This window comes from Monopterus albus, unplaced genomic scaffold (assembly GCF_001952655.1).
Source record: "Monopterus albus unplaced genomic scaffold, M_albus_1.0 scaffold206.1, whole genome shotgun sequence".
In the NCBI taxonomy this organism is placed as follows: domain Eukaryota; kingdom Metazoa; phylum Chordata; class Actinopteri; order Synbranchiformes; family Synbranchidae; genus Monopterus; species Monopterus albus.
In genome coordinates, this window is record NW_018128086.1 from 935,837 (window position 1) to 947,449 (window position 11,613).

At 40.4% G+C, this 11,613-nt stretch overlaps 1 protein-coding gene across 1 annotated transcript in view; it reads right to left on the bottom strand.

Moving 5' to 3' along the window:
* Nucleotides 1-11,613, bottom strand: part of LOC109970738 (uncharacterized) — a 33,287-nt gene that overhangs the window by 10,984 nt on the left and 10,690 nt on the right. Inside the window, exons 9-26 of the mRNA XM_020618511.1 lie at nt 11,171-11,363; nt 10,657-10,746; nt 8,149-10,024; nt 7,706-7,795; nt 6,374-6,916; nt 6,146-6,216; nt 5,739-5,876; nt 5,287-5,447; nt 4,660-4,819; nt 4,365-4,556; nt 3,835-3,994; nt 3,350-3,417; nt 2,842-3,095; nt 2,418-2,598; nt 2,098-2,301; nt 1,657-1,807; nt 1,216-1,280; nt 741-827 (exon numbers count right to left, since the gene is read on the bottom strand). Of these exons, the coding sequence (XP_020474167.1) occupies nt 741-827; nt 1,216-1,280; nt 1,657-1,807; nt 2,098-2,301; nt 2,418-2,598; nt 2,842-3,095; nt 3,350-3,417; nt 3,835-3,994; nt 4,365-4,556; nt 4,660-4,819; nt 5,287-5,447; nt 5,739-5,876; nt 6,146-6,216; nt 6,374-6,916; nt 7,706-7,795; nt 8,149-10,024; nt 10,657-10,746; nt 11,171-11,363 (4,684 nt within the window). The remainder of the gene's footprint in view (nt 1-740; nt 828-1,215; nt 1,281-1,656; nt 1,808-2,097; nt 2,302-2,417; nt 2,599-2,841; nt 3,096-3,349; nt 3,418-3,834; nt 3,995-4,364; nt 4,557-4,659; nt 4,820-5,286; nt 5,448-5,738; nt 5,877-6,145; nt 6,217-6,373; nt 6,917-7,705; nt 7,796-8,148; nt 10,025-10,656; nt 10,747-11,170; nt 11,364-11,613) is intronic.

Consider the following 11,613-nt stretch of genomic DNA (forward strand, 5'->3'; position numbering starts at 1 on the left):
AGTAAGATGACTGAGCAGCACTTTCTACATCTATTAAATCAATCATGCTTTAAAGCAGGGGCATGGACAAGGTTCATGTCACACAATACGCAAAGGTTTAATTTTTCATATAAAACACATGGAGAGTTTCTAAAGCATTGTGTCTTATTCAGTGAAAAAAGTTTATCAGGTCATTTATAGTCTGTAAACAAGTTCTTTAAATTTTATTTTTCTAAATAAACACTAAATTCATTTTTACTTTTAACTATTTTCTCAAATCAACTTTTTATAATTAAACTTCTGCAAATTGTTCTTCTTTATTATTTCAAGATACATGCACACATTTGCATAACATTTGTAAATAAGTACTTTTAAATGAAACAGGCACTACACTCTTCTACACTGTGAAATTTGCTTTATAAGACCAACACAGGCAGAAAAAGCTTTAGAACAGTCATCTTTTTGCAAGATAACCCACTGAACACTATGTATAAATTATTAGTACTAAACAAATATTAGTTATAACAACAACACTCTGAAAGGGGCCATTAAATAGTACTTTTTACTTGTAATACCTTTACTTAAGTAACATTTTCATTCCAGGGCTTGCCACTGTTGTTTAGCCACTTTTACTATAATACAGGGCCTGAATACTTTCTTTTGCTGAGTTCAGTAATTATCTCACACATCTTCCTTATTGTGCTGCTAACTTATAAAAAAAATATCTGTCAGCTCCCTGTGAACTGTAATGTGTGTCCCACCTTCGTCCCATTTGGCTCGTCCTTGATGCCCTCTGAGGACATGGAGGGTGGTGGATTGTACTCCTCATCAACAGGCTCTTCTTTTATCTTCACGAGGAGTGAAGAGAGAGCTGGATTAGCTGTGCAACATCTAGGAAAGAGACGATCGAGTCGAACATTCTAGTCTACATTCACATGGCACGCCTTAATGCTCAATTACAATTTTTTGTCAGATTTGTTGATGTTTTTCTGTTGATAGTTCACATTGGTGTTTGCGACATGTATCCGACTCTGGCATGAACACTGCCGAGGTGCCTAAACTGCCAGGCGCATGCGGATTTAACAGAAATGAGCCACGTGCGTACAAGAATGATAAGCCATTACTACAAAAGTTGTATAAACTATATTTATGTTGCAATTGCACAAATCAGAAATGAGGTTGAATCTGTGTTATAGTATTACAAAAGACAGTATTAAACATAATACTCACACAGACCAGATTTGTAAGTGATGGCTTCACCTCTTTAAAGTCCTTCTCTTCAGATGAAGGGCTGCTACTCTCTATAAAGACATGGTAAACATGGGTCAAACTGAGAAGCTGGATACACTTGAGACACAAGACAGGAACAGTGGAAAAATATGGACTGTATTTTTTATATAGCGCTATTCTCACAGTGTGTTGCACTGGCCAAAGCGCTTTACAGAGGATCATACACCATTCACCCATTCACACAACATTCACACCGATGACGGTGCTGGTTTTACCAAAGGAAGCAGCCAAAAGCAACCTATTCTATGCCTTACATTTGTAAAATTCGGTCAAAATTCGCAACTTATTCTATAGTCCAGCGTAACAGTACCTTTGTGATACAAATTAGACAGTGAAAGTTGGGGGTTAGGGAAAGTAAATAGTACTGAAAACGTGTCTGCACAGTACCTGACACAATTAAAGACTGAGAACCGTATACCATCATACATCTGTTGCTACAGAAGAAGGTCAACCTGCCCTCTTTGTTTTTGTTTTCAACCATGTCTGACATCCAGTGAGATGTCTGGCACATGGGGCACAGCTGAGGCGTCTTGACTTTCTGCAAACACACAGAAGAGAAACCACGTGAGGCAGGATTAGCTCGTCCAAATGTTTCTTGCAATTCAGACATTTTACTCATCAGGAAGGAGTTTGGATACTGTTCATGTGAGACTCATAATGGTGTTTGACTGTGGCTTTATAGTAATACACACGTCCTTCAATACTGTGCCAGTCTGACCAGGGTAAACCTGGAAGTTGCAGACCAGGTGAGTTCAACACCATTACCTTTATATTTACGGAACCTTATAAATATGAAGAGACCATGATTTTAAGGTTTGATTTCTGCACCTCTTTGGCCTTGACCAGGCACTGTTCACTGCAGATGTCTTTACTGCCATCCTCCAACTGCACCACGAGTGGTTTGTCGAGGCAGACGGAGCCACAGATGTCACAAATATTCACAGGCAAGTTGTTGTCTCTGTGGTATTTGATAAAGCAGGTGTCGTTGCAAAGTCTATGGAGCACACCATTCAGGGACAGCTTGAATTTGCACTGAGGATGACAAAAGAACATGTAGAGGTAATTATTGTGCTGTAAACAGAGGAACACTGTTTACTTAGATGTCTGTAACTGATTACAAGCATAGAGTTGGTTTCTTTTTTTCTTACATAACAAAATCTGGCGCACATCTTGCATTCCGTACGAGGTCCTAATTGCGGTGGTGGTTTTGGGGCAGCCATGTTCCTCTTGGATTTGACAGAGGAGAGGCAGGAGTCACTGCACAACTCCTTCATAATCCCTGAATCATCCACTGGTGCAAGGATGATGTTGTGAGGTCGCATTATCACCCTGAGGAAATGAGGATGAATGAGATAAACATGAGATCCACAATCAGGAGAAAATCCGTCAGCGGCACATGAGACATTTGTTAAGAAGCAGTGATGTTTTTACTAATAAAATGGGTGGCCAAATATACCTAGGTGGCCTGCCCAAGTAAAATCTACCCATGGGAAACACTGACTCCTCACAGAAAAATGAGGAGACGTGAAATACAGCCATAAAGACGCATGAAGAAAACTATCCTGGACTTACTGAAAGCAGTTATAGCACTTTTTGGGGACTAATTGGATGTCGGGCTGCCTTTCAGAGAGGCAGGAGGCAGAGCAAAAAACCTCCGGTGAACTCTTCGACTGGTAAAGTGTCTGTCCTCTCGGCAGCTTTGTTCCACAGTTAGAACAGACAATACATGAGTCTGCAATGATGAGTGTTGGTACGTTGCCCGATACAGCAGCTGAAGAGGCGTCATTTTCGCTTAAGCTGGAGTCTGAACTGACTTTTACATCCTCCTGTTTGAGAGTGCACAGTTGTGGTTCAGTGAATAGAAGTCATCCCTGAACTATCAAGGATCGAAACAGTCAAACTGTGATCTCGCTGCTTCCCGCTGTGACTCAGTCAAGCAGAAGAAAGCTTAATTAAAACATAGTAAGAAAAGGCGCTATATACTGTAAATATATCTGTTTTAAGTAGCTCTCATGTGTTGTTGATTAAAGCTCATATTTTTACTGTTGTTCCATTAAATTATTGTGTGAAATATACTCACAGTATTTGATTTTTGTTTTGATTGCTTTCCCTTTTTTCTGTTTTTCAACCGAAGTGGGGTTTTCTTTCCTGAGGAGAGAATCAAAACCTGAAATCAAAACCTAAAACCAAAATCCTTCTCACAATTCAGTATTGCCTCCACATTCGGATATATCTACAACTAACATTTTGGTAAATATGAAAGAAAATGGTTGCAAAGCCTTTAACAAGGACTTTTTGATGACCACCCAAAATTCTGCCACATTTCTCTCACGGATGCCAACATTAGTCTGGAATCCCTAAAAACACACACTGTAAAGGGACTGTGTTCTGATCGACATGTTAGTTGTGTTAGTTGTGACACAGCACATACCAAGACAGGAAAAATTGACCATTACCAATGAAAAACTTTTAAATCCTTTCTTATTGTATTATAATGGATAATACATGTATTGTACCAGACGAATCAACAAAAAGAGCTGTCTCGACAAACTTACTGTCCAGTACCTTTAAGCTTGTATATAACTGCAGGCCGTAGCTTGTATGATGTCACACAGGTGCGACTGCAAAACAGCTCCACCGTGTCCTCGCTGCTTTTGTAGTCAATCATGTCTGACATCGGTTGAGACGCGTGGCACATGGTGCACATGTGGGGTGTCAAGAATTTCTGCAGAAGAATAGAAAACGATAAAAGAATGTTAGACATATTGCAGAATGATTATTTCTATGATAGTAAACATGAGGTCAGTGCTAATGTCAAGGAGCAAATGTAAAACAGCAAGTTGTACTGTGCAAAAGGTTTAGGCCAGCGAAATGTTTTGATTCGTATCCATCACACCAAACCATCAACGAGGCATCTGATCAGTCCTAAATTTGTTCTGCAGCAGGACACTAGCCCCACGCTGATTTAAGCACACAGCACATAGATGAAGACTGTGTAACTGAATATTTGAGTAACACTGCATTTTCTAGCATATAGCATGGCTATACCATGATGTGCTCTTGGGTACTATGCAGTGTTTTGGTGTTTTCTGCACCTCTTTGAATTCTTTCAGACAATTCTCACTGCAGATGGTTTTGGTGTCCTCCTCCAGCTTCAGCTTGAGTGATTTATTGTGGCAGCGGGAGCTGCAGTGTTCACAGATGGCCATGTCCCTGCAAAAATCTTCCAAGCAGGAGTCACTGCAAAACTTGTGGACAGCATCGTTCAGAGTCAACTCACACGTGGTCTGTAAAACATAATAACAAAGGAGCAGTAAGTATGATAAAGACAAAAATGATCAGTTTTAAAGTGTTTGAAGATGAAACAAAAATACATTTGTTTTTGCTTACAGTGCAGGATTTCTTGCACATGCTGCAGAGTGACTGTGGTGTCTGGGTGGACACAGCATTGGACTTGAAAGAGCACAGGCAGGTTGGACTGCAGAAGTCTTTCATAGTTCCTTTAATGTCCACTGCAGCCATGATGAGGTCCAGAGGCTGCGTGATCGCTCTGAAAGAACCAGGTGGTGGTCGGTTTATCAGCCTTTAATATAATAAATAATCTCTGACACATACATAATGTTTACGCACAATCAAGTTGAAGAAGAAGTTGAGAGGCTTGCATATGTACTCGAGTTAGCTCTATTACTTTAAAGTACACATGCACTGGTACACAGCCAGTACTGTAGTGAAACATTATATCGTAATAATACTGCCAATGATTTGTAGTAGCATCATTATTACCATTTGAAGAGGACATCATAAAAACCTCACAGTGCTCCCATCTTCAATAGCAGACATTTGGATTTGCCATTTGCTAACATTACACACTCAGCCAACCTAATGAAGCACAGTTAGTTTACAGCAGGAGCTGTAATGTTCAGTTAGCGAGAGAGAGGATGTTTATTTCATGTTACTGTCAAAGAAGACAGCTCCTGCATCAGCTCACACATAAGAGGTGAAGTTTTTCAGACGTACTTGAGACAGTAATGGCAGTTCTTGGTGGTTGGTTTGTTGATGGGGAACTTTTGAAACAGGCAGTTTTTGGAGCAGAAGACGTCTGTGAATCCCTTCTTCTGGTAAGCAGTTTGTCCCTTCATCATGCCCTTTGTGCAGTGTGTGCATGTCATGTGGATGGCCTGAGTAAAGAGTCAACTACATTTATACCAAGAAATGTGACATTTAAAATACAACAGCATGAAGTTACTACATAATATGAAAAAGAAAAACAATGTCTGTGATCCCTTAATTTTTTAATTAGATTTGACCTTTACTGGTTAAATTCTGTACTTTTTATTGTTTTTAAATCACAGTTTAATTGAAGTGGCATGAACTCAGATCAGATTTTATCTTTTGGTTTCTCAATTCGTAAACTAATTTCATAGCTACATTTTATGCGGCCAAATGCTTTTACAAATTCTTTTCCCCACCATTTCATCACTGCGCTTGTTCTTGATGTCTGTGGGTGGAGAGGATGTTTCACACTGGTGGTTGTCGTCCTGGATGGGCTGGTCTTTCACCGACCAACTGGGAAACTGGGAAATGTGGACTGGAGCCTGTATCTTCTCCTAGTGCACAAAGAGAGAGAGAGAGAAAAAACATAGGTCACTTGAGAAAATTGTGGTACTGCGATGTAATTTTAATTACTGTATTTTATGCTGAAACTGAAAATCAAGTAATGCTGAAACATTTTAAATTCTTGTCTGATGTCATTTCTAGCTGTTTACAATGGAAAACCAGAGCCTAAAAAGGATCAACAACAAAAAATTTGCACGCTCATTCATTCAGCATTTTTATTTATAACATGAGAAAAACGCCATGAAAAAGGGACACTTACAATGTCCAATTTTGGGATTAATATCTTCACTTCTTTCATCCCTGCCACTGCAGCTGATAATTTGTTCTTCTCTATAAATGATAAAAACATATTAGTGTAAGAATTGTTAAGACAGTAAAACAGACAAGCACGATTTTTTCCACAGACATTCAGTAAATGCTTCCCATGAGGTTTCCCACACAATGTGTCCCCTGACATTTCCTCAAGCACCACCAGACTTAACCTTACCTGTATTTAAGATGGCATAGGAGCTACTATCCATCCAGTCACTTTGTTCCTCTCCTTTCGCTTTGTCTTTTTTCTCCACATGATTCTTTGTATAAACATCCACGGTCTCTTCAAGGTTTGCGTCAGTGGTGTGTTTCTCAGGTTTCTTACTGTCACTGGTGTCCTTGTCCTGGTTTGTGGTTTCTTTGGCGTCTGTTAGCATGGGGATTGAGCTGTCTGTGACACCGTCTCCATCGTTCTCCTCATTTCTGACACTGTCTTCATCCGTGTCTATGCCAAAGTCCACATTCACGTGCTCATCATCATCATCATCATCACTAAACCATATGTTTGTTACATCCTCTTTGCTATTAGATGGCGTTTCCTCTGGTGTGCTGACAGCACAGCTCACAGGCATTTCCTCTGTCTGGTCATCATTCTCTGTGTTCACCTCATTTTGCTCATTATTCAGCTCTGACTCCTCATTTTCACTCTCCTGCCTCTTCCTGACTCGGCCACGGTTCCTCAAGGAAGGAACTCCTTTTTTAGTGGATGAAAAGAAGCCTTTGTTTGAGGGAACAGAAGACAGAGACAGGTTTGTTGTACACATTTGTTTACTATTTATGTCACTATCTTTCCAGTCAATAATTTCTGCTGCCTTTGTCCCTACTGAATTTCTTTTAAAACCATGATTATTAAAGAGTAAATATATTTTGAGTGTCTCTCCTGGCTCCAATATTATAACTATAATTTTCTAAATCTCCTACTAAGTCTTTAGTTAAGAAGGTTCACAGCTGTTATTGTACCAATCTCACTTTCTGATAATCAACAAATTAAGCTTATTCAGGGTTCAGTTTCTTACACTTCTACATGTGGACAGAAGGAGTCAGAGATCAAACTCGTGAACAACCTGCTCGACCTATATAACATAACATTGTTTTATGTCTCACATGTTTACCAGATTACTGGTAAACATGTTTACTGGTAAACATGGATTGTAATTCAACCAAGGATTGTATTGTATGGCAGGATACTTTTAGTAATGTTTAGGCGAATGACTAAAACATTTTTAGCGAGCTGAGCAACTCACAAAGATAGACGAAAGTCATGCAGACAACTTTGTGTGTGCCTGTGCATTAACGTGACTGCATGCAGTTCAGACTTTGCTACTAGGTCCGACCTAGTGAGGCTGCCATCGCAACTTTTACAAACAGTGATCAGGGTGCTCATCCAGACATGGAGCTGACACACTCAGGTGTAGTCAGGTTAATGGAACTGAGTGCATGTCTGCCTCTGATTCCTTCGTGCTGCAAAAGGACGGATTTTCAAGTCACATTTTCATCTATCACATACCACTCAGTTGAGGAGAACTTTCCTCTTCTGCATTCTCCTCAGCATCACTGTTGTCAGCATCATCCTGCTCCACATATGGCTGCAGTTTGTCTTCAGGGGGAAGGCAAACATGTATTACACCAAGAGGACTGGGTGACATGGTTTTAATCACGAGCATTAGTTTTAATCGTGTGATAATTAAGAGTGACTCTACTGGAGTCCAACTTGTCTTCTTATTACAATGGCATTTCTTTAAAATGTTTATAATTTATGCTGTTCTTAATTATAAGTGTCTTTGGATAATCAGCTTAGATCATGCTCATGTTTTGCTAATATTCTGAGGAAGTAAATACACTCAACATGTTTGTTAGTCCTCAAGGATGAACACAACTCACGTTGTGAGCAACATTAACTGTAAACTAAAATGCCAGACATCATCTTTAGGTAATGAACTAGGCACATACCTGCAATCTCAATTTCCTCAAGAGATTTTCCTTCAAATCTTTCAAGAGAGCCATTCTCCATTGCCGAAAGTAGTTCTGAGATTTTTGCAATGTCCTCCACTGCCTCTGGCGTCTGATAATACTCCCTGTCGGTCCGGATGTCACGGCCCAGCAGCTTGGCTAGCTGATCAAGTTCATCATTTGTGAGGCTGAGAATCTGGGAAATTCTTGTCACATGCTTACGAAAAAACAGAGACCTGAGGTTCGTCTGGTTTTTTGCACCACAACGTGCTGCAAAAATGCTGATACACGTTTGTCCCTGGTAGAAGCTTGTAGGTATGTTGACCGGCCTTGCAAATAAGAAGGGATTACATCTGAGTACACCACAAGTTTCTCTCTTGTTCACAAGCAGTGTTATTGCGCTGAGCAGTTCTGTGGTCAGCGTAACATCCACTGTTTTGCCACTTGTGCTTCTAAGTTTGAGCTTCACAAAGCGCTTGCACAGAAGTTGCTCAAACTGTGACTGGGAATCAGCACTGTCTTTATGGATCTCAGTCTCGTCCCTTTCCTTAAAAGACTGGAGTGTCACTTTTGAAACTTCTACCACATTTTTATTTAAGACTGACACTTGTGCAAGCGTCACTCTGAGAAGTGCAGTATAAACTGGTGGGCTTTCATACATGGCCAGACTTTGCACTGCAGACGCTGCTGTTTTGTCCATGTACTGGTAGAAGAACTGCACATCCTGTGTGAACGCTATGGTTGATGGGTTGTTTAATTCTAATTTTGCTGTGCTCCATTCGTCTGCACACAGTCTCATAAATGTCTCTGCTTCACGTATAATCTCTTTGTCAGCATCTTCTTTCAAAGCTCTGGCGTATTTAATGTCTCCAATTTTCTTCAGGGAATTTCCCAGTTTCAGCTGAAGACTTGGTCTGTCACAGGTCTTCATCTCTTCATTGAAACCAGCAAGCTCTCTGACAGCTTCAACAACTTTGCTGAAGTTTTTGGGTTTCATAGCATCTTCAAAGCTACATATTGACTTTTTCCTTAATGTTAACAGGAGTCTTCCCATTTCCCTCAGCCTTTGTTTGATGTACTCATGTGACTTTCTTTTCTTTTCATTTCCGTGACCCAAACACTGTGCCAGCTGCAGTATATAAGAATCACTCCAAACTACAGATGCAATCTCATCTTTCTTTAGGTTTTTTAATATCGTTCTCACACCTGATGAGATTTGTCGGGGGTCTTCTGTCACTGTTGCAGCAACCAGAGTTAAGATTTTATTCCTGCCACGTGTTGCAGGTTTAGAGAGCTTTTTTGACGAACATCCTTGCATATGTTGCCATATATCCTTACAGACAAACGTGGCTTTACAGTACAGACATGTTGCAACTGTTTTAGCGATGGTGGCTATTTTTGGGTGTCTTTTCACCTTCGGTTTCCCATGACTAGTCTTCAAAACCTTCTGATTATATTTGTAATTTCCTTTTTTCCGTAACTTCTCCAGTTGCCTTTTGCGTTGCCTGGAGTTCATGGGTAATGCAAACACTTCAGCGATAGTGGGCACTTCTTTTCTGTGGGTGAAAAGGTGGCGAGAAATTTTAGACTGAGCTTTCCCACAAACATAACAATAATTTCTGTGGATGGAGGAAGGGTCTTTAGCCTCTCCATCAGAGTTGTAATCAGCTTTGTCCTCCTGCTGGATGGATGAGTCACTACTGGACTGTTGCTCCAATCGTGAAGAATCCGCGAAATCTGGACTGTTCTCGCCATTGTGACATCCCTCATTGTCGTTGCTGGCAACACTGTCATCATCACTTGGTTCATCATCAGGGACATAGTCGTCATCAGAGTAGGATTCTGCAGAACTGAAGGCTCCCTCTGAGTCCTCACCCTGGAGTTATGAACATTGAAGTACTTTACATAACCAAACAGAAAACAATACAAAACTAGAACTGCAGCACTAATTTAGCAGTGCCGTAAAAATTCTAACTGTACTCTTTAATAGTCCTTCATATCATTACACTAATGGGGTGATTCAATGACTTCATCATGTCTGATCACTGAACAAGAGACTACAGCATTGCATTGACTGTGCTTACGTTCATTCACGCATAAAGAGTGGGGCAAGTGGTGAACAGAACACCTGCAGATGAGACTGGTTTGAAGAACTGGTTATTTATTCAACTTCCTCTCTGATGTCTTCGCTATCACTGATCTCCACCAGCATCACAAACTTGCAGAAAAAAATCTATGCACTATCACGCTGCATTCTTGAGGAGGTACACATCAGCTATCATTCCACAGTTATGTATGGTGGCTATGCAGCTACAACCCAAACCCTGGTAACATCCTATTGTTAGTGCTGGTGTAGCCAATCACGTAGGTGAATGCATTGAAGCTACCCTAATCAATTTCTGACCATTAAGTCACCAGAGTGACATTATAAAGTATCACAGTCATGGCTAAACTGAACAACCCCAGACATCTGCACAAGCTGCAGAGGAGAAATCATCCATCACCAACCGTTTCATCCCCAGGAGAAGCTGCAGCTGCATTTCCATCAGCTTGTGATGTATTTGGTCCCTCACTGGAGTCATGTAAATATGAAGATGTCTGAGAATGAAAAACACATCATGACTTTTTTTTTCTTGCAGATATTTCAGGTTGTCAAAATGTATTAATATTCCCCATGATAGCAAAAAATATGGATAAACATAATTTTAAAAGGCTATAACCTACAATACATATTGGAAGCGTCGGTATAGGTACAGTGACAATATGTTAGAGATAGTGTGACTCAACCCTGATGACATTACTGAGGTTTTGTACTACTCATTGTTATACCGAGGGAATTTCCTAGTGTTCTGTCATAAACCAAGAGGGAAGGAACATTAAAAACATTTGTAGACATATCTGCAACAGATGTCAGATATACTTGAGTTACTCATAACATCATAAAAAGAAAACTTCCTTTCTATCAAAAACAAGGAAAAAATTTCTAAACAAAAACATAGCTCAGTGCAGAAAATACACCTACTGTTGCACGCCATGGGTAAGAGGAGTTGCCGTAGTTGTATGTTATCTCCTTGCCTGCAGATATTTTCCTCAGTGCAAAAAGGCACAAGTGTGGCTTCCCTTCACAAACAACTTTCTTCATTTCACAGTTGGGACTTAGGTGATCATCATTCACAAATCTTCCGAGGCTCCCATCCTCTGCCGAGGCATCGATGCTGCAGTCAAAATACACTTAAATGACACTTCAGCTATTTTTAAATTGGCCACATTTTACCACACTGACTGACTGATGGCTTGGACACTCGGGTGAAGAGAGGGGCGGAGCTGTCAACTGATCACCACCTGGTGGTGAGCTGGATCCAATGGCGGGGGAGGAAGCTGGACAGACTCGGTAGACCCAAACGTATTGTGAGGGTCTGTTGGGAACGTTTAGCAGAATCCCCTGTCAGAGAGATCTTCAACTCC